The 27,638-nt window shown below is 58.4% G+C and overlaps 1 protein-coding gene across 1 annotated transcript in view; it reads right to left on the reverse strand.

The window, feature by feature from the left end:
- Positions 1 to 27,206, reverse strand: part of CARD14 (caspase recruitment domain family member 14) — a 28,390-nt gene extending 1,184 nt beyond the window's left edge. Inside the window, exons 1-21 of the mRNA XM_047707189.1 lie at positions 26,604 to 27,206; positions 24,183 to 24,407; positions 21,892 to 22,635; positions 20,391 to 20,528; positions 18,729 to 19,054; positions 16,529 to 16,741; positions 15,526 to 15,645; positions 14,865 to 14,990; positions 14,538 to 14,684; positions 13,118 to 13,234; positions 12,508 to 12,650; positions 12,280 to 12,374; positions 10,797 to 10,857; positions 10,365 to 10,557; positions 6,324 to 6,450; positions 5,832 to 6,069; positions 4,920 to 4,983; positions 4,084 to 4,198; positions 3,366 to 3,539; positions 1,242 to 1,363; positions 444 to 559 (exon numbers count right to left, since the gene is read on the reverse strand). Coding sequence (XP_047563145.1) covers positions 444 to 559; positions 1,242 to 1,363; positions 3,366 to 3,539; positions 4,084 to 4,198; positions 4,920 to 4,983; positions 5,832 to 6,069; positions 6,324 to 6,450; positions 10,365 to 10,557; positions 10,797 to 10,857; positions 12,280 to 12,374; positions 12,508 to 12,650; positions 13,118 to 13,234; positions 14,538 to 14,684; positions 14,865 to 14,990; positions 15,526 to 15,645; positions 16,529 to 16,741; positions 18,729 to 19,054; positions 20,391 to 20,528; positions 21,892 to 22,102 — 2,846 coding nt within the window. The 5' untranslated portion in view covers positions 22,103 to 22,635; positions 24,183 to 24,407; positions 26,604 to 27,206. The remainder of the gene's footprint in view (positions 1 to 443; positions 560 to 1,241; positions 1,364 to 3,365; positions 3,540 to 4,083; positions 4,199 to 4,919; positions 4,984 to 5,831; positions 6,070 to 6,323; positions 6,451 to 10,364; positions 10,558 to 10,796; positions 10,858 to 12,279; positions 12,375 to 12,507; positions 12,651 to 13,117; positions 13,235 to 14,537; positions 14,685 to 14,864; positions 14,991 to 15,525; positions 15,646 to 16,528; positions 16,742 to 18,728; positions 19,055 to 20,390; positions 20,529 to 21,891; positions 22,636 to 24,182; positions 24,408 to 26,603) is intronic.
- Positions 27,207 to 27,638: the final 432 nt, after the last annotated feature.

Below are 27,638 nucleotides of genomic sequence, written 5' to 3' on the forward strand. Positions count from 1 at the left end.
GTGGACCCAGCTCGGAATTCCAGGGGACCAGCGTGCGGACCCCCCCGCTCCTGGGGGCCAAGTGCCCCACAGAGGAGACGTGAGTCGGGCCCCAGGTGACTTGCAGTGATGGGGGGCAGGGTCTAGTTTACATGCTCAGCTGACAAATCGTAAGGGGGTGACAGGACGTCGTAAACTGAGTACTGGTTTCCAGCCCCGTCCTCGCCTCATGTGGCCAGGCTGTCAGCTGCGTGTAGCCCACTGGACACGTGCCCTGAGTCAAGGCAGGTTCCAGGTCTCACCTCACCGTCCCCCAGGCTGTCCCCAGAGGGAAGAGCAGCAGGTCCTTTGTCCCAGAAGATGTGGGGGAACCACCCTGTCATGCTTCCAGGAGTTCCTGAAGCCCCCCACCCCCGCGTGGCGCCAGGTGCAGACCCCAGGCCAGCCCCCAGGGCCAAACCTACTTGAGTTTCTTTGCTGCTCTCTCGTTGATGGGGATGTGGATGATGATGGGGAAGATCTCCATCCTGTGCAGGGCACAGATGCTGTCCAGCTGGACGTCCAAGAGGGCGTGGGTGTTCTGAGGGGGGACAGTGGGGAGATGGGCCAAGGTCCTTGGCCTCGGCAGCCGTGAAGGGAACCCACACCCAAGAGGGGCGATGGGGAGAGAACCCAGGGATGCTCTGTGGTGTCCAAGGGCGCTTGCTCTACCAAGAGTCTGTCCCTTTGGTTTGTCATCTATGAGCCGTTGGGGTGGAGGGAGACTGAGAGGGGCCGGAACCCGCAGGGTCAGAAGGCTCCGTCAGCCTCTGCCGGGGTAATGGTTGGGAAGGGGGCGTCTGCCTCTGGCGCCCAGCTGCGCCTGGCCCGCTTAGGTCCCAGAAAGCTGCACGGTTCACGGTGAGCTCTTTTTCATGTTCATGTGGGCCTCAAATCACGGACTGTTCCCTCATCTTACTTGTTACCTGACAAATACTATTCAGCATTTCCTGTATCGAGGAACAAGGCCTGGGGACATTAAGAGGCTGGCCCCAAGTTCCCCGGATCTGAGAGGGCAGGGTCAGGGCTGGACCTTTCTGCACCCCTCCCTCTGAACACCGAGCCAGAGACAAGCTGAGCACCAGCACCAGGTGTCCCTGGCCAGCAGGTTGGTGACCAGCATCCCCCAGATCTCAAGACCAGTCCTTCCTGCCCTATCCCAGCACGGTCCTCTGGGGATGGAGGCCCCTCGTCCCCAGAGCAGCACCCTCCCCGCCCCTTACCTTTTCCATGAGGGACTCGACAGCCTGGCGGGTAACACAGTAGCGGCCACCGGATGCCTCCCTCTCCTGGATGATGTCCCCTCTCTGGCTGGAGGCATCGTATTCCTCCTGGCTCAAGTACTCTGAAGGGGACAGTGGATGGGGACATCACACTCTGTGAGGTGAGGTGAGGTGAGGGAGCCCCAAGCTGAACACGCTCACCCCCACGGGCCCCGCCAGCTCCAGGCGACGCGCCTCCCGGGATGGGCCTTCACACTCAGAGGGGTCTGTGCCCTGCACGCCCCCCCCACACCAGCGGACATGGCAGGGGCTCAGTCGGCGCCAGGGTGTGGGGGGAAGGAGGGAGGAAGGAGGGGAGCAGCGACGCAGATGAAAAGCCCTCCCCGTCACCCCAGCCCCGCGTGCTCCCGGGGTGCACTCGTATCCAGCTTCTCACACCTAGCAATGAGCCCGTACGTCAGTGCTTCCTAGCGGTGGGCAGCTGTGCCCCAAACGTCTGGGGACATTTGTGGCTGTCACCACTTGGGGGGCATGCTGCTGTGTCTACTAGGAGGAGGCCAAGTGTGCTGCCCTGTGTCCTGCAACGCCCAGGACGGCCCCCCCAGAGGGGAAGGCAGCCCCATGCGACTGTCAGGGCCAAGGCTGAGAATAAACAGTCAAAACATGGGGCGCCTGGGTGGCTCAGTGGGTTAAAGCCTCTGCCTTCGGCTCAGGTCATGATCTCAGGGTCCTGGGATCGAGCCCCACGTTGGGCTCTCTGCTCGGCGGGGAGCCTGCTTCCCTTCCTCTCTCTCTGCCTGCCTCTCTGTCTCCTTGTGATCTCTTTCTGTCAAATAAATAAATAAAATCTTTTTTAAAAAATAAAAATAAAGAGTCAAAACACAGCCGGCTTTTACCTTTCTTCCTGGATATCCTCTGTTCTGAGCACGCGATCTCCTGGGTCAGACCGGCGCCCGCTGTCACGGGGACTCCCGCCCACGACAGCTCCTCTCTGAGCCCCTTCCTCCCGTCGTGCCGCACCCGCAGCAGCCCAGGCCCGGGGGCCACAGCCCACCGCCCTGTTGCCTGGTCTGTGGCCTCACCAGCTCCTGCCTGCCCATCAGAGCCGAGCTCTGCCCCGCCTTCTCCAAAGCACCTGTCTCCCTCCCCGGGCCACTTGTGGAGCCAACAACCAGCAGCCCGTCTCGTCTCCAGGCGGCTGCCCCTCTCCAGCTCCCTGTAGGGAACGTGGCACATGCTAGACAAGCCGGACTCACTCAGCCCTCTACCTTCTGTGAACCCCAGTGGGGTCTGGACAGAGCCCCACTCCGCCTCCTCTGGTAACCCAAGGCCTCCCGTCGCCATCGGCTGGCCAGTGCCGAGCTAATGAACAAAAACTCCCACAAAGCGGCTCTCCCGCTCGCCAACCTCAGAACCGCCTCTCCTGCGTGCAGACACTCAGACCCTGTCCCCTGGCATCTAGGAGTCCAGATGGCCAGTTCCTCTCTGTGACTCTCCACCAAGGAGCTCTGGGCCTGAGCGGGTGATGAGCCCTTTGGGGGTCCACCCCGGTTGAGTGTAAGCCCCATCTGCCGGCAGGATCTGCCCCGGATTGAATAGCATCCCCCCAAGATACATGACCATCCAGTACCTTGGAATGGGACGTATTTGGAAATAGGGTCATTGCAAATGTGGTGAGTGAAGATGAGGTCATTGGGAGTAAGACGGACCCTGATTCCATGACGGGTTCCTTATAAGAAGACGGTGTGAAGACACAGAAACATGGGAGGAGGCCAGGTGACATGGAGGCAGAGATGGAAGTGATGTGGGTACAAGCCAAGGACCCCCAGACTGTCGGCACCACCGGAAGCCAGAAGAGGAAAGGAGCGCCTCCCCCTGAGAGCCTCGGGGTGGAGGGGTGGGAGGGCAGCACAGACAGGCCTGGATCTCAGCCTTCTGGGCTCCGTCACCACTCGAGACTAGATCTCTGCTGTTCCAAGTGGCCCAAACCATGGTTCTTTGTTGTGGCAGCCCCAGGACACTTGCATAGGAACCTCCATGCTGTTCTCCCGAGAAGGCAAGCATTGTACCAAGGCCTCGCCAGGCCACCCAATGGGCAGGTGGGGCTCCCAGGTGACACCGTACCTGCTGGGCATTTCTTAAACCCTTGGAGGAGGCACAGCTTCTCGCTGAGGATCTTCCCGACAACCCTGGGCACCAAGATCACTGGCCGCGGCTGGCTGGGCCTGTGGGGGTGCACCAGGGTGTAGGGCACCAGGGTGAAGCAGCTCTCGGCCCAGAAGCACGCAGTGGAGGGCTCTGTGGGGGAGAGGAGGCATGAGTGGGCTGGGCGCCGGACCATGCTGTCTGCCAGCCCCTCAGGCCGCAGTCCGGACTGTATGTGTTTGGGGCAGTAACAGAGGCTCGGCTCCCCCCCCAGGGACATGTGCATCCCACACCCCGTGGCTGACCGTGGAGGTCTCTCCAGGCTCAGCTCCCTGGGCCCACAGCGGGGACAGAGAGAAGCAGTTCTCCACCTTCCCAGCACACTGCGAGATCCCCAGCCACGGGGCCCTCGCCCTCACTGGCCCCGCAGGCCCAGGCCTTCCCTCGCTCTGGCTCCCTGCTCTTCTAGGGTTTACTTCTTTTTTCATCAGTCATATGCACCCAAAACACTTGCCAAAAAGAGGAAAATTAACTCAAAGTAATTCACCTTACTCTCAGTCCACTCCCGCTGTCTTCAGCAGGGTTTGACCCGATGGGGCGCGTGCCACGCTGACCTCTGTTGTGACCTCACACCCACACCCACACCCATCACACCGAGGCCATCCAGGGCCCCCTTGGCCTGCACCACTGGCCTCACCTTCCAGCTTGCTGGGCTCCCACAGGGCCCCATTGAAGGATGAGCGCAGAGGGCTGGCCTTGGTTCTGTCCACACTGACGATGCGGACCAGCTTCTGGGGTCCCCCGGAAGACTGCTGGAGGAGGGAAGAGGGACAAGCAGGTGTCCAAGCCATCCACATCCTGGCGCACTGCCAAATCCAGACTGGTCCCTGGACCACCAGGCTGTGCTCACTGAACAGCCAGGAGGCTCAGGGCCCATGCTGGAGGGAGGCAGGGGGGAGGCAGGATGGGGTCCTCAGGCAGAGTCCCCGAGCAGGGCACCCCCTGAGCAGGGGGTCCACAGTGCAGGCATAAAGCAAGAGGGAACACCAGGGGCCCCCGCGGCCTAGCCCTGCCCAATCCAGGGAAGCTGCCCTAGCGTCCTGCTCAGGGACAGCTGAACAGTCTGTGTCGGGACCTCAGAGGGACTAGGATGGGGTACAGATGGACAAGCAAACGGGGTAGCCTAGGAGTATGACACAGACAGCCCAGAGGACGGATCTGTGCCCACAGAGGAGCCTGCAGGCTGGGTGTGCTGTGCGGCCCCAGCAAAGACCTGGAGGGACCACCGGGGATAGACACACCAGGTCGCACCCATGGGGTCGGCAGCCTATGGGCCCTGGCCCTGGGCCCCTAGGCCATTACTTGCCCCTCTTCCAGCTGACCACAGACAGGGCCAGGACCCACCAGGCAGGAACCTTCCCCCACCCCCCAAGATGATGTGAGTCAGAAGGAAGAAGGCCAGGATAGAGAGGCAGTCCCCGCCGTGGCGCGGCCCTGTGTCCGGGATCCAGGCTGCCGGGTCTCCCAGCGCACCTTGCGGCCGGTGGTGCTTTGCTGAGCCATGTTCTGGATGAGAGCGATGAGCAGCTGCTGAGCCCTGCACAGAGGAGGCCAGCCCTGACCCAGGGCAAGGAAGGCCCCGCCCAGCACCCCCAAACACACCCCTGTAGCCCCGGCCCCCGTCTGCACCCTGGGGGCGGGGAGCCCACTAGGGTCCCCTGGGGGCGTTTAGAAAACTGCAGCTGCCAATGGAATTGCTCTGGTTAGGACCCCGCTGACTTCGTGGGAGCCTGGGTGTGGACCACGCTCTGGAACCTTGCAGCAGCAAGCCTGCCGCCACCGAGAGGGACGTGGCTTTGGGGAGCTGGGCAGGGCGCCCTGCTCTGTACGCTGCAGGGGCTCGGGAGCACGGTTCTCCGCAGGGCTGCTGCTGCTCCCTGGGAGGGCGGCCCACTGTCCCGGCTGGCCCAGGACAGAGAGGCTCCCCAGGACACGGGACTTTCCTAGCTGTAACTGAAATAGTCCCGGACACAGCAGGATGGTGGTCACCCAACCCGCAGGGGATGCTGTGCAATGTCTGGAGACGTTTTGAATCATCTTGGGGGCAGAGGGGCTCCTTGTGTAGCGGGAAGACGCCGCTGAACGTCCTGCTGTGCCCAGACGGGCCCCCGTGTCCGAGCGAGCCAGCCCCAGATGTCATGCTGGTCCCGGGTGCTCTAGAATGGTCTAGGACCAAGGGGCATCCCTTTGCACAAAGAAACCCCACTTACACAGTGACATTGGGGGTGACCCACCGGGGATCCCTCCTCAGGGTGTCTGGTCGTGCCCACCCTCTCCCCTTGGGCAGGAGGGCTCGCCCACAGGAAGCCAGGCCAGGCCCCTTTGGCCATGCCTCCAGCCCTACCCAGGGAGAGGGAGGTGTTGGGGCGCGCCACCGCAGCTCACCGGGCGTAGTTGGGGATGGTGCCGTGCTCCACGCCCTTCGTGCTGTAGGGGCCCACGCGGTGGGCGCGCCAGCAGCCGCGGCCCTGGAACAGGGTGTCGCTGATGTGCAGGACATCACTGCATCGGACCTGCAGCTCCCCCTCCGCCCGCGCCTCCATGGCCAGGTTCACCCGGATGTAGAAGGAATCCCCTGAGGTCACCATGTTGGCCTCCAGGTCCTGGACCAACCTCCTATAACCTGGTCAGAGATAACCCCAGGGCCATGATCCCCCTCGGGGAAAGTTCTGGAATCTGAAAGCAGGAGAGAAGGAAGGAGCCTCCCCTAGAGTCTTGGGAGCCATCCCGGTGCAGGAGCCAGTGGGTGGGAGGGGGACCCCCAGCTGCCCCGCGGCCCTCTGCACACTTGGGGCACAGTCTAGTTCTGGGGTGCGCGCTAGGGGCTCGGGCCTCAGGTGGTGGCCTTGCGGGCTGGGCACGGGGGAGAGTGTGTACCCTCCATGTTGACCTTCACAGACAGGCAGCAGAAGCCATTCACCCTCTGCAGGAGCCCAACAGCCTGCTCCAGGGTCGTGTCCTCCATGGTGGCCTTGAACGAGGGCTCTGTTGCTTTGTAATCCACCTGAGAGCAAACCAGTGTTGGCCTCTTTCCACCCGGATTCTGTACTCTGCAGTAGGACCCGCTCACCCTTCCTGACCAGCCGCTCGCACCCACCAGAGCCCTTGCCACCGGCCCTGCTTTAGGACCTCGGGCTCCTCCAGCGACACTCATCCCCGTCCCAAGAGTCAAGCACCAGCCCCCTCCATCAACAGACAACCACGAGTGCCGAGTTTCCACTTCTCAAGACAGAGTCAAGCCTAGAGCGTTTCAGGTCAGGGGTTCTCAGCTTGGAACTACTGACATGTGAGGCCACTGTTCTGTGCTGTGGAGTTGGCCCTGGGCCTTGCAGGACGGTGAGCAACATCCCTCCCCCCGCCCTACCCCCACCGTCCTAGTGGTGGAAGCCCACGGGCACAGGGCTCTTGCTGTCCACCCCACTCGTTCTCCCAACCCTGGGTTGTTTCAAGTTTAGACGAGTATATATTTTTCAGGGAGCCTGGGTGGCTCAGTGGGTTAAAGCCTCTGCCTTCGGCTCATGATCCCGGGGTCCTGGGATCGAGCCCCGCATTGGGCTCTCTGCTCAGCAGGGAGCCTGCTTCCCCCTCTCTCTCCCTGCCTGCCTCTCTGCCTACTTGTGATCTCTGTCAAATAAATAAATTTTTAAAGAAATCTTAAAAAAGAAGAGTATATATTTTTATAATGAAAAAAAGTATTTCAGCTACAACAATCAGACAGCAAAAAGAAATAAAAGGCATCCACATTGTTAAGAAAACAATAAAACTTTCGTTATTTGCAGATGGCATGATACTCTATACAGAAAAACCAAAGACTCCACCAAAAACCTGCTAGCACTGATCTACGGATTCAGTAATGTTGCAGGACCCGAGATCAACGTACAGGAATCTGCTGCACTTTGATACACCAATAATGAAGCAGTAAAGTGAGAAATCAAGGAGACAATCCCATTTACAACTACACCAAAAACCACAAGATACCTAAGAATAAACCTAACCAAAGAGGTAAAGAGATCTGTCCTCTGAAAACAACAAAAAATGAGGGGCGCCTGGTAGCTCAGTAGGTGAAGCGTCTGCCTTTGGCTCAGGTCATGATCCCAGGGTCCTGGGATCGAGCCGCGCATTGGGCTCTCTGCTCAGCAGGAAGCCTGCTTCTCTTTCTCCCTCTGCCTGCTACTCCCCCTGCTTATGCTCAGTCTCCCTCTCTTTCTCTGCTGAATGAATAAATAAAATCTTTAAAAACAACAACAACAAAAGAAAAACACTAATGAAAGATATTAAGATGACATAGAAATATAGAAAGACATGTTAAGTACACGGATTAGAAGAACAAATATTGGTAAAATGTCTCTACTACCCAGAGCAATCTACACACTTAACAGAATCCCTATCAAAATAACACCAGCATTTTTCACAGAGCTGGAACAAACAGTCCTAAGATTGTATGGAACCACAGAAGACCCTGATAGCCAGAGGAATGTTGAAAAAGAAGACCAAAGTTGGCAGCATCACAATTCCAGACGTCAAGCTCTGTTACAAAGCTGTCATCCTCAAGACAGAATGGCACCAGCACAAAAACATAGATCCATGGAACAGAATAGAAAGCCCAGAAATCGACCCTCAACTCTATGATCAACTAATTTTCGACAAAGCAGGAAAGAATGTCCAATGGAAAAAAGACAGCCTCTTCAGCAAATGGTGTTGGGAAAACTGGAGATTTTGTTATATGCAAAAGAATGAAACTGGACCAGTTTCTTACACCATACAGAAAAGCAAACTCAAAATGGATGAAAGACCTAAATGTGAGACCTGAGACCATAAAAGTCCCAGAGGAGAACACAGGCAGTAACCTCTTTGACCTTGGCTCCAGCAACCTACCGGACACGTAGCTAGAGACAAGGGACTTCATCAAAACAAAAAGCTTCTGCACAGTGAAGGAAACAGTCAACAAAACTAAAAGGCAGCCTTTGGAGTGGGAGAAGATACTCGCGGATGATGTGGCCAATAAGGGTCAGTGTCCAAAATACATAAAGAACTTACAGAACCCGACACCCAAAAAACAAATAATCCAGTTAAAAATGGACAGAAAGAAAGAAATGGGCAGAGGCCATGAACAGACATCCCTCCAATGAAGACATCCAGATGGCCAACAGACACATGAAAAAGTGCTCCACATCACCCGGCATCAGGGAAATACAGATCAAAACCATGATGAGATCCCACCTCACGCCAGTCAGAATGGCTAAAATTAACACGTCAGGAAATGACAGACGCTGGCGAGGATGCGGAGAAAGGGGAGCCTCCTGCACTGTTGGTGGGAATGCAAGCTGGTGCAGCCACTCTGGAAAACAGCATGGAGGTTCCTCAAAAAGTTGAAAATAGGGCTGCCCTACGACCCAGCAATCGCACTACTGGGTATTTACCCCAAAGATACAAACGTAGTGATCCGAAGGGGCACCTGCACCCCAATGTTCATAGCAGCAATGTCTGCAGCAGCCGAACTACAGAAAGAGCTGAGATGTCCATCGACAGATGAATGGATACAGAAGATACAGTTTACACACACACACACACACACACACACACACACACACACACACACACACAATACTATGCAGCCATCAAAAAGAATGAAATCTTGCCATTTGCAACAATGTGGCTGGAACTAGAGGGTATTATGCTGAGTCAAATAAGTCACTCAGAGAAAGACAATTACATGATCTCACTCATATGTGGAATTTAAGAAACAAAACAGAGGAGCAAAGGGAAAAAAGGAGAGAGAGAGTGAAACCAACCCCTAACTCTAGAGAACACACTGATCGTTACAGAGGGGAGGTGGTGGGGGTTGGATGAAACAGGCGATGGGGATTTGGGACTTGGGGTCATTACGGGACGTGTTGAGCTGCTCTGTTGTGCACTGGAGACCAATATAACTCTGTATGTTCAATAACTGGAATTAAAAACTTTAAAGTAAATAAATAATAATAAAATATATTAAGATACCAGGACTGTCTCCCCAGACATCATAAAAGATGCTTTAGCCACAACATAGTCTGTTAGTGGTGAGGGAGAAGCGGGGGGCCCTAGGGCCCGGGAGCAAAGGCGCCTGCCGCCCACCCTTCTCAGCACTCGTCTCCACCCCCACGCCATCCCTGCTGCAGCCCAGGCTCCTCCTCAGGAACACTGTTCTCTGCTTTCGGGCCACATCGAAGTCACCTCCCTGCTCACACATTCACTTGATAATCATTAGTCAAGCAGTGTATTTATGGGTTTTGCAGTTTAGCCAATATTTCCCAATAAAGAATTTTTAAATTTTTTTTTATTTTATTTTTTTTAAAGATTTTATTTATTTATTTGACAGAGAGTGAGAGATCACAAGCAGGCGGAGAGGCAGGCAGAGAGAGGGGAGAGAGAGGGGAGGAAGCAGGCTCCCCGCAGAGAGCCCGATGCGGGGCTCGATCCCAGGACCCTGAGATCATGACCTGAGCCGAAGGCAGCGGCTTAACCACTGAGCCACCCAGGCGCCCCAAGAATTTTTTTAAAATGCCCCCAACAAGGCGGTGAAGTGTGCGTGGTGGCTGTGTGTTTTACTACATACACACGGCATGGTCGGCCCAGAAAGAAAAAACAGGGCTATAGCTGTATCAAAAGATCCTGGGTCGGTGCCGTGGCAGCCAGAAGCCTCCTCCGATGGCCGGTGGTCCAGCCCCACAGCAGCTCTCGGGCTCACCCACCCCAGTTTGAGAACGTGGGGCATCCAGACGGGGCAGGGCTGCCATGGGAGTCCGCTGGGGCTAGCTTCTAAGTGCGTGTGACCTCAGCCGCAGACAACACGTCCTTGTCAAGGCAGAGCTGCAGCTTCTGACCCAGCCCCAAGAGGAGGCAGCGGGGGGGTGCCTGCAGGGCAGGGGACACACTCACCATCATGATCTGGGTGCCAGGGCGCAAGGCCATCTCATCCGCCGGAGAGCCAGGGGTGACCCGGTGAATGAAGATGCCCGTGTGGTTGCCACCAATGACACTTATCTGCTCCAGCAACGCATCCCCCTGGAAGGCCAGCACGGTGACCTGGCTCAGGATCTTGCGGGCCGGTCTCCTCCGCACTGGGACGCTGCTGCAGGACGGGAGGTGACAGGCCCCACCAGCCACCAGAGGGGGGGAGGTCGGGTCAGGCCCCAACGCCGCTGGCCCCAGCGTTCTGAATTCTCTCTCTCTCTCTCTCTCTCACACACACACACACACACACACAGCCATGACCTCATCCTCGGAGGGGCTGTCACCTCCCAGTGGTGTTAGGACACAGCCTTCACTCTGCCCTCCCACCTGCTGGCCCTGGCCACTCCCACCGCTCACCTGGACGAGGTGGTGAGACCCCCGGCGCAGGGCTGCACGCTGCTCTCACACTCAGGAAGGTCTGCACAGAAGGGCCGGGCTCAGACACAGGCCAGGCCCACCCCTGGGCTCTGCTCCCCCATCAGAGCTTTGCTTACTGGGGCAACCTGGTCCCACATCCCAGCCCTGGGCGCACCCCGCGGGCCTGTCTCCTTCTGCTGAGGCCGGACCTCCCCGCCTCTCCCTTTCCTCACTGCTGAGAACCCTAACGTCATCTTCCCCTGGACGGGAGTGGGGTTTGGCCTAGTGTGTCCTCACGCGACAGCTGAGTGGCTCCCCCACATTTACAGGACAGGGCACCTTGGGTCTTGATTTCTGGCTCCATTAAAAGTCCGCTCTGGGTGCGGGGGTGGGGGACACAGGGGACGGGGACTGAGGGTGGCGCTGGGTGCTTAGAACAAAACGTGAAAGTATCAAACCCAGCATAACTGGGCGCACTTCTGCCGGCTCCTTGCACCGAGCTCACGCCGGGACCGAGCGCACCAGAGGGACCAAGCGCACCGGCGGGACTGCCCCGGTCACACCGAGTCCCACCCGGAGTCCCAGGAAAACGGACCCTCCCAACTGGCGGACGCCACTGCACGGGGGAACCGGGGCGCTACCCGGAGCTGCGGCAGAGGGACACAAGGAGCGGCGCATCCAGGACGCAGACGCCCCCGCGGTCGCCCTTGGACTGCGGTTCCAGAGACGCCAACCTTCGCGCTCGCGCGGGGATTCTGGCCTCGTGGCCGGCGGGGAGCCCCGACCCCGCCTGCCCCAGGGGCGGCCGCTCGGAACCGCACGAAGCCTGTGCGCCCCCTGGTGGCCACCGCGGGGAATTCGGACCGGGTGCTAAGCGCCTGCGGTGCCCCAGGCCCACGGCCGGGGGCAGGTGTGCAGGGTAGAAAAGGGGAGAGGCTGTCCGAGTGGGGCCCGTGGTAGAGAAGGAGAGGAGGTCGGTCAAGTCACAAATACGAGGAATGAGCCCCAGGAGAAGTGGGTCTCAGGTGCCACCGCTGGGAGGAGAGATGTTCCCAACAGGTGCTTCCTCCAGGGTGGGGTGGAGGTACGAAATCCTGCTGCCTTCTGATGTCGCTGGGAAACCCGAGTGTCCCCAGGCCAGAGCAGGGAGGGACCGAGAGAAGAAACGTGTGTCCGGAGCTGTCTAAGCCTTTACTGCTGAGCGGGATGGGAAGATGAGCACAGCTCCCTTGGCTTCCAGGTGAGAGACAGAAAGGACGCCCAGTGAACAGGGCATGGGCTGGAATGACCAGGTACTTGGGATTTCCCAGAGGCCCAGGGCAGGGCAGCAGGGAAGCTCGCTTCCTCAGCCCAGCCTCTGGAGAGGCACTGGCTTGTCTCGCTGACCTCCCTGGAGACCCCTGCTCTCCTTCCTCCTCCTGCTCAGCCGGCCCAGCCCAGGGGCGAGGGGATGGCTGCAGAGGCCCCGGTGGGGTGCACTCACCTGCTCTGTCTACAATCTCATAATCCAGGTCGGCATCCACTGCCTTCACCCCCCGGGAGAGTCCTCGGTCCACCTGCCGGATTTCTAGGAAACCACTGGAAAGCATGGGAAGACGACAGCTCAGGCGGTGCTGCTGGCTGCCTGCTCAGACACCCCGACCTGCCCTCAGCCCATATCCCGGCGAGCTGCTGGGGCCCATGCCATCCGAACCCCATGGCCTATCATTACCTAAGAGACCAGGGGTCTTCCCGGAAGCCCTCTGCCACCCGCTTGTACAGGGACTGTGGACTGGGAGGCAGGGGGCTGCTGGAGCGGAAGCTGTCCACCAGCTCACGGTTGCATGTGGCATTGAGGTCAGAGCAGAGCTGAGACTGGAGGAGGACAGGGCTGAGGTCGGCACAGCGCTCCCAGGGGGACCCCGCTCACCCCCTCCCTGCTGCTCCACGGGGTGAGGGGCAAAACTGTAACAAACCGTGGTCCCTAACTCTCAGGGCAGAGGACTGAGAAGGACATAGCCCAGAGCTGGGTCATACTAGCTGGACCCTCCTGCGTGCCAGGCCCTGCCGGCTGCTTTCCACATTCCCCATTGCTCAGTGCGGACGCACACATTTACGTGGTGGGTAGCATGGTCCCACTTCACATGCAAAGCCACTGAGGCCCAGAGAGGCCCAGGCCCCGGCTGGCGAGGGCCATGTGTGGAGCGAGTCAGGTGCATGGTGCACATCTGAACACAGGCCTGTGGCCACATTGCCAGCCACGCCCGCCCCCCGGTCTAGCCCGCCAGGGGAGGGCACAGCTGGCTTGACCCAGGAGAGGAAGAGGCACTGGCCGGCAGTACCTCAGTGGAGCTGGGGCTGCTGTCGTCACTGTCATCCCGCGGGCAGATGGCAAACATACGCACGAGCGGCTGCTTCCCCCTCAGACCCGGCTCCCTGGCTTTGGCTTCCTGCTCAGGCTGCCCGAGACGGGCCCCCGGCTGCTCAGTTCAGGCAAGTTTCCTCTCGGATGCTCCTGGGGGTTTCCAGCAAACCCACCTCCCTCCTGCCTCCACCTCCCCGCTCCCCGCTCCAGGCAGCCTCCCCTACTCATGTCCCCTCCTCGGAGCATGAGACCCCCAGCCCTGCAGGAGCCGAGCCCCGAGGACAGCGACCAGCCTGGTGAATGCTCTTTGGTCTCTGTTGCAGACTACACGTTGCCTCTTACAGATTATACGAGTACCGCCCAGGACGTGTATCACAGACTTAACCACACGGAACACTGGGGACAAACAGAACGGAGCAGAGAGGGAAGAAAATTCTCCTGTCCTCCACAGTCAAAGACAGGGCAGTTGGCATCTTGCTGTCTACCTTGTTTTAACACATACATAAATATATATAATTTGTATATATGATACATACACATGTTTTTATACTTATATATAAATAAATATAATACATATGTTCCTATTTTGTACATGTATATGGATTACATGTATATGTATGTATATATGTAATACATACATACATATATATTTTGGGGGGGACGTGGTAGATGTGAGGAGGGTGAAGGAAGAAAATTTAAAATACCTATTTCTCGTGGGCATGGGGAAGATTAAGTTCTACGGGTTGTATAAACTTAAGATTTTGCAACTTTGAAGAACCCTGTATAACCACATGTATTACAACGTGAAATACACTGTCTTCTTAGAAGTAGCATGCAAATCCTTAGAAACTAATTTCTGGAGGTAAAAGCATCAGGTGGGGGTTCCCCGACCAGGAAGAGGAGGGTGTGGCTCGACCTCAGGGAGGTCCTGGCCCCTCTGCAGGGTCTCACCACCCCCCGACCCCGTGCCTGGAGCCGGAGCTGCTGACAGACCGTGACTGGAGGTTTTGTAATCGTTTTAGCTCTTTGGGAACATAGCTCCCTTCGTGCCTGAAGCCAGCTCTTGGCCATCGGACTTGCAGACATCTCAGGAACGCATCAGCTACAAAAGCGAGTGGCTGCCACCTGGCCCAGTCTCATAGGCTCTCTTTCTTTGTGGAACACCATATGTTACAGGTTCCAGAACCTTCCGCCCAGCTACCTGTCCCATGGCACGTGTAGACCACCACCAAAGGCAGACATAGGCTTAACTCACCCAGTTGTGTCTTCAGTGATTCGGTAACAAGGTTCGCCCATGAGAACCAGAGGGCCTGATGTCCCAGCCGGGGCGCACGTGGCCCAGGACCCGTCCCCCACCCAGCCCGGTCTCCCCGGGGGGGTGGGAGGGAAGCACTCACCCTCTGTGGGGACTCGGCCGGCCTGCGGAGCTGCTGGCGCAGTTCACAGACCTGGTCCGTCAGCTCGAACACTTCCCTGCGGAGGGAGTCCTTCTCCGTCAGGTTCTGAGCAATCTCCATCTGGGCTGCGTCCCGGGCGGAGTAGGCCTGCCAGCCCGACAGGAAAGGAGGGAGGATGGTGCCGAGGGGGCTGGGAATCTGGAACCAGCTGCCATGGGTGGGTGCGGGGCGCCCCATGACCCCAGCCAGCTCCTCGAGGAGCCTGGGCCGGACGGCACATCCTGTCCCCGCTCAGCAGTGCCCCGGGCCCCTTCCCCAGCCAGGCACCTGGTCTCGCTCCTTCTGCAGCTGCTGGAGCTGGCCCTGCAGGGCGTTCACCTTCTCCTTGTAGATGTCACAGTCCACCTTCGTCCTCTGGAACTGGAGCAGGGTCTGCTCCTTCTCTTCCCAGTACTAGCCGGGGACAAACACAGCCCATGCAGGCCAGCGGTGTGGGGTGGGGGGTGCAGGGGGGTGGGGGTGGTCGGGGACAGAGGGGGTGGTTCGGGAGCTGATATGGGTGACTTCCTGCTTGTTCCTTAAGCGCTAAATCTCAGGGTGGGCCTGCGGGGTTGCCGCACTGATTACACCGGGACTCAGTTATCAGAACACACGTGGACGCGGCAGGTAGAAGCATGTGTTGTCCATCCCACGTCCCAAAAGACGTGAACCATGTCTCATTGCCGCCTCTCTCTCTCCCACCATCTCCTTCCTCCCGACCCTCCCCTGCCTGTCGCAGCCACGAAGTAACGCCCGCCCCACCGGAAAGCAGCCTGAGCTTTGTTGCTCGTGGGCCCGGTCCTTTCCTAAGCACCCACAGACCAGATGCGACCGCTAGCCCGGGGCCGTGAGTCCGCGCCCCATGAAGCTCTCACGAGGGATGAGCGTTCGTGAGAGCCTGACCTCCCCGCCCCTGCCCTGCGCTGTCGCGGCCGCCCGCCGGGGTCACCTGCTTGCGCTGCCTCTCAGCGGCCACGGCCCGCTCCCTCAGAGAGTGGAGGCGGTCCACCAGCTCCTGCTTGCTCTCCAGGGCCTCGTCCAGGTTCTGCTCCAGGATGTCCTTCTCCGCCTGGGACAGAGAGAGGTTGGCCCAGGGACCCCGGCCTCCTGAAGGTCCTGCCCCTGGGAAGCGCCCCGTCTTTCTGCCCTGAGAATAAGCAGCAGGAAACTCCGGGGCCGGCGCGTGAGTGGATTCAGGCTTATCCCCGCACCCAAGGCAGGACAAGACGCAGGGGCAGCAATCAAAATGGGAAATGTGTGTTCTGCTTCTGTTTCTCTGGGCCGGGGACAGAAAGTAAACTGGAAGTCTCTCGGCGGGGGCCATCCCCCTGCCCGGCTGGGCCGCGTCAGGCTGCTCTGTCCACAAGGTCACCAGCACGGTCTCCCACGGAGGACCCACCAGGGGACAGGCCATTCCCTCTCCTGCCCGCTTCTCAGGAAGGGGCTTAGGAACGTGGCACCGCCCAGGCCCCGTGACCAGGCCCACCCCGCACCCGGGGAACGTCTGTTCACTGGACGGAACAGCTCTATAAACAGACATGGTATTGATCGAAAGGAATCCACCAGGAGAGGCGGAAGTTTGCATAATTCCAGAAGTTGGTGTCACCCAGTTCCGCCCCTTCCTTCCCTAGCACGCGTGGGGGACACGGCACGGGACAGACTATTCTGCAGGCACAACACAACGGTGCCCTCCCCACCCCCAGATCCCGCCATTTACAATCAGCTTAATTCCCTCCAGCAGCTGGGCCGGGGTGGGGCTTGCTAGGTAGCCCCGTAGCTGTTCACCCTGCCCACGCTCGAGGCCAGACAGGCACAGGAAGGGACATGTAGCGTGTCCCAGGATGGCCTCCCGGCCTCAGCCACCCCTCCAGGGACCACCTATGAGACCCAACCACCCCCGCCCCAGCCTGCGGGAAGCCCCGCCAGCTGCCGGGGAAAGGCGCGGGACCCACCAGGCTGAACGTCAGCGACCGGAGCTTCTCATTCTCCTCCTTCAGGCGGCTCAGCGCCTTGTCCCCGGGCTCCAGGTCCCCGGGCTCCAGGTCCCCGGGCTCCAGGTCCCCGGGCTCCAGGTCCCCGGGCATCTGTGGGGACCACTCCCCCAATTCTCGCACGTGGCGGGAAGACATCTTCTCACGCCGCAGCTCCTGCTTGGTCAGGTAGAGCTGCCGGGAGGAGGCGGAGGGAGGGCAGCGTAAAGGCTGGTTCTCCACCCGCCCAGGGGGGCCTGTGCGTCCCTCAGCCTCTGTCCTCCGGGAGGACAATTTTCATCCCTCAGGGGGCCCTCCCCGGACCTCAAACTCCATGAAGGAGTTCTACCTGGTGAACAGTTCCAGCTCCTGCGGGGGAGAAAGGCATTTCTAGCTTTGTGTTTTAGATGAGGTGAGCCATGGAATCACCGGGTGGGGTCCCGGGAACAGAGGAGGGAGCCTGGGAAATCAGCTCTCTGGAAATCAGCCCGGGAAATCCCTCTCTCGAAACTTCAAGTCCCAGCAGCCGGTGGGTGGTGAGTGACCAGCGAGCGAGCCTCGTCCAGCCTGACTTCCCTGCCTTCCCACATTCCGCTGAGTACGTGGCAAAGGGACTCAGGATTCGTGGAAAGCAGGACGTGAGAAGATAGGAAATCGAGTCAGACGGAGCAGAGATGCCTGATCTACACAGACGCACTTGCAATCCCGAGCAAATATGGGCCACCCCCGGCCCCATGGGTGGTGTGTCCAGGGCTGTGGTCCCCTGGAAGCTACGTGGCCAGGGCCTGGGGGCCTCCACCCTGCCACCCTGCAGGATGGCACCCCAAGAGAAACTCAGACCTGGAACCCAGGGCCTGGCCTCTCGCCCCCAGGAGGGTGTAGTGCCTCTGGTGGGGAGGGGACTTTCCCCAAGAGACAAACCTAGAAAGTCTGGGTGTCAGGGTGGAGGCAGCACTCCCTCCGGGATCAAGAGGAGAAGGAAGAACCTTTCCACTTGGGCTTTTTCCCTCCCGACATCTCCATAGCAAATTTTCCATAAGCAACCGCAGAGCTCCGGCTGTGGGCCATCTGCGTTAGAGTGCGTTAGACTCCGTATACTAACTCACTCCTTGGGGCTGGGTGCGGGGCTAAAACTGAAAATAAACCGAGCAAATGAACCTTATTTCAAACACTGGGGCCACAGCGATGGGAGGGAGAGGGAGGCAGAGGGATGGAGAGCCGCCAGCCATAGCAGCTCGTGAACGACAAACCCTCGGCTCCTCTCGACAGCTCTGTTTGGTGCCGGAGGTGTTTGCCGTAGCCTATAGGCTGGAGCAGGTGAGCGCTCGTGTGGGTGGGAGGATTCTCACTGTGGAAGAAGGGGTGCCCAAAGATGGCATGAGGGAGGCAGGGACACACCCTGGGGATGGGCCGGAATTAGAGGTGGGTGTGACCTCACAGTTTCTAAGATACGCATGTGTCTGTGGACATGCATCCTTGCACGCGTAAGTCGGTATGCATATCTGTGCGTGTCTGTGCACGGGCGTGTGTACGTGCATGTTTCCTAGCTCTGTCTGCTGGAAGGGCCAAGGAGCAAAGACACCCCAGGGGCAGTGAGCACCCCCAGGGCCCCGATCTTGCTCTCTCCAAGAATCCAGGGCCCTGGGGCGCCTGGGTGGCTCAGTGGGTTAAAGCCTCTGCCTTCAGCTCAGGTCATGATCCCAAGGTCCTGGGATCGAGCGCATCAGGCTCTCTGCTCAGCAGGGAGCCTGCTTCCTCCTCTCTCTGCCTGCCTCTCTGCCTGCTTGTGATCTCTGTCTGTCAAATAAATAAATAAATAAAAAATATTAAAAAAAAAAAAATCCAGGGCCCTTCAGGGAAATGGCTGAGCCCAGAGCTGGGGCAGGGTGGGGACGAGATGATCCTGGGAACTCGCGATGCCAGCAAGCGAGTGTGCGCTCAGAAAACGAGGGGCCATGCCACAGGACACGGAGGACATTCAAGGGGCCCCCCCTGGCCAAATCAGGGATCATCTGAGGAAACTGCTTCGGGACGGTAGTATGTTACAGACTATTGGAAACGGGAGTCCACATGCCTATGCCACAACAGACACACAAGCCGGTGGGGGGGTGGGGGGGGATTAAAGGCTCCTCCTCCCGGCAGGGGTGGGGGCCACAGGGGGCGGGGAGAGGGGCAGCCACACCTCCTCCTGCAGGCTTCGGCAGCGCGTGGCGGCCAGCTCCTTCTCCCGCAGCGCGTTGCTGTAGTGCAGGGACAGACCGAGCATCTCGTCCTTGAGCTTCAGCACCTCGTGGAAGTGGGCACTGACCTCGCGCTTCATGCGATCGTGGTCGGCCTCCATCTGGCCCAGGCTCTGGACGCGGGCCTCGGCCTGGCCCAGGTGCTCCTGGAGCTGCTGGCAACGCCGCAGCAGGGCCTCCTTCTGCCCCTTCTCCTGGCTCAGCTCCTCCTGCAGGCTGCTGATGGCCCCGGCCAGGCACTCAGTCAGCTTGGACGTCTCCATGAGCCCTGCAGACAAGGGGCGGGTGGGCCAGGGCACCTCCCTCCCCAGCCACCAGGGGCTTTGCTACCTCTGCCCAGACCCGCAAGCAGGAGTCCCCCGACCCTAATCTGTGGGTCTCCTTAGAAACTTCCGGGCTTGGGGCACCTGGGTGGCTCAGTGGGTTAAGCCTCTGCTTTTAGCTCAGGTCATGGTCTCAGGGTCCTGGGATCGAGTCCCCCATCAGGCTCTCTGCTCAGCAGGGAGCCTGCTTCCTCCTCTCTCTCTGCCTGCTTGTGATCTCTCTGTCAAATAAATAAAATCTTAAAAAAAAAAAAAAAGAAAAGAAACTTCCGGGCTCAACCGGGCTCAGTTTTGGTTATATAAATAGCATGACTGGTGACTGTGGAACCAGGATTACCCCCTTGAGCCTCCCCAGGGGACCCTGCTGTGTAGACCCAGCTCCCCCTCATCAGCTAAGGCGTGCCCCTGCCGGATCTTCTCCATGCCACCCTACGAGAGACATAACAAGAACAAGGGATAAAAATCCATACAGCAGAACTCCAGCTAACGTCACCACGGTCTACGATACCAAACAGGCAGAAAGGTTTTCCCATCCAGTTTTGAGTGATGCTGGTCCTGCCCTTTGCACACCAACGTCTTTCTATAGCTCCTTCACGGAAGCCTGAAATCACTCAGTGAACAGAAATGGCTGTATTTCCCTTCAGGTCGGCTCGATCTCCGCTCTTCCGACTGAGCGGAGGTGCGGAAGGCTGCCGGCTCCACTCCTCCTCCCCTCTGGCAGGGGCCTCTCCCAGCAGAAGCCGCCCCAGGACCTGGCTGTCCCCTCCACATAAACACACGGCCGAGGCTAAGGCCATCTCAGGAGCGTTTCCAGGGAAAGGCCATACTTGCCCTCTCCCTGCATCTCCCGGGCACAGACTCTCTGCCCCAAGCGGAGTTCCTGTTGCTACTGCAGAAGTAGGGACAGATCTTTCCTTTCCTTTCCTTTTTAAGATTTTATTTATTTTATTAGAGAGAGAGAGAGCAGTGGGGAGAGGGAGAAACAGACTCCTCACTGAATGGGATCCTGATGCAGAAGTCGATCCCAGGACCCTAAGACCATGACTTGAACTGAAAGCAGATGCTTAAGCAACTGAGCTACCCGGGCGCCCCAAGATCTTTCCTTTTAGATCCAGAGGCCACGGGTTCCTTCTCCTGCCACCCACACATGGTTAGTGGGGGTGTCATCACCCCCAGAGCGCTGGGGGGTTAGCAGGAGCAGCAAGAGCATGCACGCACTGGGACCCAGAGGCTCCAAAGAAGCCTGTGCCCAGGACCCCAGCCCCATGACCCAGCCCTCACCACTGAAGTTGCTGAAGTCCACCTTGGCCTGCAGCCCGGTGACCAGGGTGTAGATGTCCGGGTTGTGGAACTTCAGGCTCTCCAGGAAGGCAATGGCTCCGTTCTTCCCTCGCGTCTTCAGCAAATCCAGCAAGTGCCCTTGGGTGAGAGGATGGTGTCAGGTTGTGAGGTTCTGGGTGGGTTTCCCTTGGGATGCAGGATGCGGAGGGGGAGGAAATCCTCGAACATCTAGGGATCAGGAGGTGACAGCAGTTTTCCAGGATCCCGGGGGGCGGGTGCCCTCATTGCTCTTCTCAGTCCTTTAAGGGACGTGTCGGCAGCCAGTCCCCAGAAGGGCCAGGCTCATAGTCCTTGAGAAGCTACTATAACCCAAGTGCCAAGAGTTGTTCATAAAAGAAGGAAAAAGGTGACCTTTGCTCTAAAGACCTCCCAGCCGTGTTATCGGACATACGCAGACACCGTACAAATCCCATGGGACAAAAGAAGCAAAGGACAGTGGCCCAGGGCCCGAGTCCCAGCGAGCCCGCCTCCCGGTCCCACGGCTCTCACAAAGGACAGTGGCCCAGGGCCCGAGTCCCCGCGAGCCCGCCTCCCCGTCCCACGGCTCTCAGCAAAGGACAGTGGCCCAGGGCCCGAGTCCCAGCGAGCCCGCCTCCCGGTCCCACGGCTCTCAGCAAAGGACAGTGGCCCAGGGCCCGAGTCCCCGCGAGCCCGCCTCCCCGTCCCACGGCTCTCAGCCCAGCTTGGTGGCTTGGATTCCTTTCTCCTGGATCTAAGGCTCCTAAACATCAGGCAGAAACAGAATCATGTTCATAGCGACCACTTTATTGCCTGCTTCCTATAGCCGCGGCTTGGAGGTGAGCGTCTTATAAACGGTCTCATCCAGTCTCCTAAAATTCTGACAGAGAGAGGCTATCAGCTTCCTTGGTTTTCAATGAATGAACATAGCTAGTCAGACTCTCAGAATCGGCTCCGAAGACATCTGGAGTGGGTTGAATTGTACCCCACCCCGCCAACAAAGGAACCTTCATCTGGAACCTCCCAATGGCAGCTAATCTGGAGAAGGGTCTTTGCGGAAGAGATCACCCTGGATTATCGGAGTGGGGGTCCCGAATCCACCGAATCCAATAACAAGTGCACCCATGAGACAGAAAAGGAGACACAGAGAAGACCACGTGAGGACAGAGGCAGACCCTGGAGGGATGTGGCTACAAGCTAAGGGCCAGCTCGGGCCACCAGGAAGGCACAGGCAGGGACATCCCCCTCGAGCCCACACCTGGATCCCAAACTATGAGCCAATATGTCTCCACTGGTCCAAGCCACCCCGGGCTGGTCGCCTGTTACAGCAGCTCTGGGAAGGCCCTACAGAGTCCCCATGCCTGGAACGTGGGTCCTTAAAGTCCTGCACTCCCTGCCGGGCCCCAGGCTTTGTGGCACAGCCGTGTGGAGCTGCCGTGGTGGGGAGGGGCCGAGGAGGCGGTGTGAGCCCGGGGGTCCTCACCGACTCTCATGACGGTGTTGGTGAACCTGGGGCCGTGGAGCACCTCCTCTTCGTCCAGCTGGTCCAGTACCTTGGCCTGGCGCAGGTAGGGGGTGAGGCGGCTGGGACAGATGCTACGCACAATCTTGTGGCGGTGGCTCTCCAGCAGCTCCCACAGCGCGTCCTCGTCCAGCGCGGTCAGCGTGGACTCTGTCCGGCGCAGCTCCGCCATGGCCCCGAAGCCGTGAACGCTGGAAGGAAAGGGCGGCCGTGGACGGCTGGACCCAGTGACACAGCTTCCAGGCCCGTGGGGGCCTTTCCAGTCCAACCCCCTCACCCCAGGTCACGGGCGGGCGGGGAGGGAAGTGACCTGTCTGGAGAGGATGGTGACGCCGCCCTGGCCCTGGTGCCCAGTGACCTGGGCCGGGGCGCTGATTAGCCCTCCCTCTTGCTGATTTCACATCAATTCCTCTCTCCGGAGAAGAACTGGTTTCTCTGGGCGGTGGGACACTGAATTTGCCTTTGAAGCCTGGGAAACTGCCCTTGGCCCTGGGGAGCTGATTTACAAGCTTGGTCCAGAACAAGCATTCTCAACGGGGGCGACAGAGCCCCCCGAAACTCTTACCCTTACACGTACAAAGCTCAGCTGTGCACGAACACATTCAGCGCACCTGTGATATGACGATCTCACGGAGCACGGCGAGGGAGGAAATGTCTAAGACGGCTCCTTAGGGCTGAGGACAGCAGAAGCTTCAGGGACACTGCCTGGAACAAACGTGGGGGTTTGGATGGCCCATCCAGCACGCCCCCCTGCCGGCAACCAGAGGAGGCGCCCACAGGCCATGGTGAGGGCATGCGGGGAACAGGTGGGAAGCGGGCTGGGGGGAGGCGTGTGTGCCCGGAAAGCCCACTGCTTTTATTTGACGTGACCCCAGGACACCCGTCCCGAGACGCTCAGGGCATGTGCTAGGGAGTGACACTTGGCAAGAGTGTACTAGAAAACAATTTAGAACAAAAACCAAGGACTCCGAGTAAGCAATACGGGCCGCCACCTCTCGGCTGGTGGGTCTCCAAAGGGGCTCGGCTGCCTTGGGCCTGGGTGGACTCTCTGGCTGGGGCCACAGGCTCTTGGTCTGTCTGGGTAGAGATCATGGAGCAGCTCACCCTCCAAGTACCTGACCAGCCGCTCTGGGGCAGGGGGTGTTGATGCAACTGACCTAAAATCTAAGACCTTCTGTTGGGAGCACCTGGGAGGGCACCACCCAGCCTCCCGCCCACGGAGCTCACCCGGGTGCCTCCAGCTTTGCAACGAGCCCCTGGCTAAGTCTCTCTCTTCCCTCCTGGTCCTGGCACAGGGTCATTAGAACATTTTCCATCTGAACACTTCTAAAATGCTTTTAAATCCTGGGCTGGTTCGAGTGTATTTTTCTTGTTTTGTTTTGTTTTTGTTTAAGACATCGAGAGAAAGCCCAGCGCGGACCCTGACTCCGGGCTCGATGTCGCAATCTTGAGATCACGACCTGAGCTGAAATCAAGAGTGGGAGGCTTAACCCACTGAGCCACACAGACACCCCTAGTTCAAGCTATTTAAAAAGTCCCACAAACAGACAACATATCTGTGTGCCCATCATTCAGACCCAGCAGAAGGTTCCTCATTAAGGGAATGCGTCGTTAGCGTGGGCTCGGTCCTAGCTAGCTGTAGCCTGACCCTCGCCCTGTGCCCAGAGGGAGCTGCCAGGCCGTGTCCCACGTGTGGGTGTGTCTGCAAACAGACGCCCACTTTTACACGATTCCTTGTGCGAGGAGCAGCTGAACATAAATGGTGTCTTTCCTGTTGACTCTAACTTTCGCTAAACAGTGTCACGCTGGGCACAGCTCTACACTCCACGTGTTCCTCACCGAGGTTGAGTCGCTTACAACCTTTTCTCCCTTTTTTAACTCGTGCTGGATTCAATGATACGAACAAGCCACAGCTGACTTCTGCCGATGCCCCTGTGGCCAGCATTAGGCTGTTTCTACTTTTTCTCCAACCCCCTCGGTGCTGTGGTGAGGTCCTTGGGCACAGATGGGGGCGTTTCTCTTAGACCCCTGGATTCCTGGGATTTGGGTCTTTTCCTTTGGAATAACAAGCTGGAGTGGCTGGAGTCAAATGCCTCTGGAAGAGGTCTGTCCACTAAAAACGCTGGAAAGCCAGAGCAACCCAACCGGTGTAAATTCAGGAAAATGGGAAATGGTGGTGGGAAGGTCTCATCTCCACGAACGCACCCACCCCCCAACCTGTATGAGGAACCCAGGCTACAGAAAGTGCTCACTGAGAAATGCTCACTCTTGTGTTCCCAGCAACTCCTCGCGGTGGATTGGGATCTGGAGCCCCCTCCGTGGCCAGCTGTGGCTCCGCCGTCGCCCGTTCCTTTCCCTGTAGGCTGCAGGGCAGGATCGGGCCGGGCGGGAATAGCCGGCCAAACCAGCACCAAGATGGGCTTCCTGCTCTCTCCAGCCCCGAGCTGCTCCAGAATTCAAAGTTCAGGCCCCAAAGACTAATGCAAGGAGGAGGAAAAAAAAAAATAAGGCAAGCTCGGATCCAGGGAATCACTTGACAGATCTTTGACCTCTGGTTTGCTCAGTAACTACAGACACTTCCTCAGGGCTTAGAAGCAGGTTCCTAGAAGGAACCGGTGGTGAACCATGGCAGAGCTACCCACCATGTCATGGGCCCACCCGACTGCGATGGTTGCCCATACCTGAATCTACTAAAAGCCATAAATCGCACCCCTTAAATCGGTAAATTGTGTGGTACATGAATTATGTTTTGACAAAAGTTTTTTTTTTTTTTTTAACGAAAAGTTCCCAGAGCTGCTGGTAACCACACCCTGCTTCCCTCTGGCCCCCTCCCTGCCAGCATGCAGAGGGTGGGTGGCGGGGAGGTCTCCTGGGGAGCTGGCCTGCTTTCTGTAGTCCAAGCTGGACCTGCAGGTGTCCTGGCCATCTGGAGCCCCCAAGCAAGCTCCACCCTTGCCCCTGACCTTGCCCCCTGACCTTGCCTCCTGGCCTCTGCCTTTCCATCCCCTGCTCTCGCTCATTCCGGTATCCGTGTACCCCTCTGTTGCCCCGCGCCCCAGGAGCACTTCTCCATATGCGTGAAGGTGTCTTTGATGAACCGGTGACATTTGTCATGGGGACAGCTGCCTCCCACCGCGTCCGGCTCAGACTCTGGGTCCAATTCCACATATAAAATCAGTCCAGATGATAGAGGTACCCAGTGAAGCAAGACTCAGAATCTCTGCCCCAGCTCCTCCCGAAGTACGTCAGAATTGTAAATAAACACAAATAATAAACAGCCACAAAATGAGGAAAGGTGGAAAGGTAAACACTTTCCGTCAAACACTCTGAAAAATAGTAAATGAGTCCTGAGACCGATGGGCTGGTACAGGGGGCGCGGGACCCAGTGACTCCCCCAGCCCCCATCACAGAACCAGGGGGAGGGTCTCGAGGACATGCCCCACTAGCTGTTCATCTGGAGAGAAAGAAACCGCGGATGTCCGCAGAGCTGAAGAAAGAACCCAGAACTCCCTAGGACTTGCATAGAGAAAGCTCAGCTGAGGCGGGGTTGGGGTTGGGGGGCCGTGCTGAGGTGGGGAAAAGCAGGAGCCCAGGCTGCGCTCCTCACTGCGCGGCGAGCCCTGGCTCCGTTGCACTTCCCATGTGGCCCCCAGCTCCGCAGGACTCCCGTGGCAGGTCTGAGAACGCCGGACTTTTCGTAGACTCTCGCCCCATCGTGGTGAACACAGGTCAGCTCATGCTACCCGCTGTCTCGCCGGGGCAGCTGAAGACAGGGGTCTCGTGGGGGCTTTCTACACCCAACCAACCGGGCCGGCTCCCGGGACCCCTGGCCACGCTGGGGTCGGGCGTCAGTGGCGAAACCGAGCAGCAGCCACTCCAGGCCGTTCTTTGCGCACCGACGCGGCTTCTGGTGAAACCCCAAATGTCTTCTGGGGGTTTGCAACTCAGTCCCGATTTAAATAGGGGCTAGTCCTACCAGTGAAGGAAACTTACCCCAGAGATCTCTCAGCATAGTTTAAACTCCCAAACATCTTCTCTAACCCTGCAGCCATTTCAGAGGGAACCCAAGGTCACAGGAGCCCTGAGCATCTGAGTCGGGGGTCCTCCTGTGGGACCTGCCCGTGCCTCCTCATAGCTCAGGGCTGTTTTCCCTCGCCTGCAACAGAGGAAAGGAGAAAGCACACACACGTGCGCACGCAGGGCTCCAGAATGGGAGGGGTGAGTACGGGAGAGCTTAGAAAAATCAGTATAAACCCAGAAACATGACGGGTGAGGTGCACGGCCACCAGGCCTCAGCTAAGTGACAGCTCAGTGAAGAGCCCAGCCCCGCGCTCCACTGGAAAGGTCTGGCTGTGTCCTGACCCCACCGGTAGAGGCAGCTGCACTTAGAAGAACCCTCCTTCCCCTTCTTTCACCGGAGAACCAGGTAGAGATAAGAGCCCACATCAGGGCCTTCTTTTATCCATCACGCCCGTCCTGCCTAGGTAGGCAGCACTCACCAGCCAGAGAACGTTCGAGTCCTTTGACTAAGCCAAAGGGGACAAACTGCTTCTTCCTCTCACCCACAAAACAGGTACCTCCACCCCTTATGAGGCAGAAGACCCTCATTCCCCCCGAGGACGGCTCTGGGACCCCATCCCAGCCTCCCTCCCGCCCTCCCCTGGTAGGCTGACCTGCTCTCCCGGGGACAGACTCCATGCCCTTGCCGTCCTTGTGGTGGAGAAGCGATGGCTGACCCGAGACTGAACGGGAGGCAGATGAGCAGGTCTGGCAGGTCTGTCCTTCCCGGCCCTGCCCACAGAGCCCCCGCCTTACACTGGGTCTCCGCGTATCCCTCGGGAGCCAATCCGTTCTTGAGGCATAGAGGACACGTGCAGAAGTCTGTTTTGCTTTTGTGAGAACCCTGGGAAACTTCGGGTGGCGGTGACCCAGAGGATGATGGGAGAATCTTGGGGTGCAGGGAATCTTCTCTCCTCCGGGAGCTGTCAGCCCAGCTTAGCGTAAACCCCTCAGAAAAATCCGGAAAGATCAGGATTCAGCTGGAGCTTTTATTTGGTGCTCACGACCCTTTGTGGCCAATATCTAAGCTATTCTGATGGACCCACCCAAAGTCAACATTCAACAGCCACTGTTTGGGGGGAGGCGAAAGTCGTGGCTGCTCTGCGGTAGGATAGATCCAGAATCTGGTCCCTGCTCAGCACTGGCACTGCTGTCCCCTGACCTCTGCCACACACCCCCAAAGTCAATTCTTGGTGCTGCAGAGGGACACCGTCCAAGGATGAATCAGGCTATGTCATTCCCTCCGTTCTCACTGTGACCCACAGGGCCCTGCTTACCTCGCACTTGCTGCTCTCATACCGCTTACCTGCCCCGCACACAAGGGCTGCTTGAAAGCTCCAGGCACACTCCAGCCCCAGGGCCTTTGCACTTGTGGTTCCTTTTGCCTCAAACCCTTTACCTCCTTCTGGACTCCATGCAAGAGCCATCTTCTCAGAGAGGCCTTTCCAGGTCATTCTACTTAAAATCACGGACTCCCACCCTGGCTCACCCTCCCCTTTACCCTGCTTTGTGTCTGTCGAACTCATTGCTTTTTTTAAAAGATTTTATTTATTTGACAGAGAGATCACAAGCAGTCAGAGAGAGGGGGAAGCAGGCTCCCCGCCGAGCAGAGAGCCCGATGCGGAGCTCGATCCCAGAACCCTGGGATC

Source organism: Lutra lutra, chromosome 16, assembly GCF_902655055.1.
Source record: "Lutra lutra chromosome 16, mLutLut1.2, whole genome shotgun sequence".
Lineage (NCBI taxonomy): Eukaryota > Metazoa > Chordata > Mammalia > Carnivora > Mustelidae > Lutra > Lutra lutra.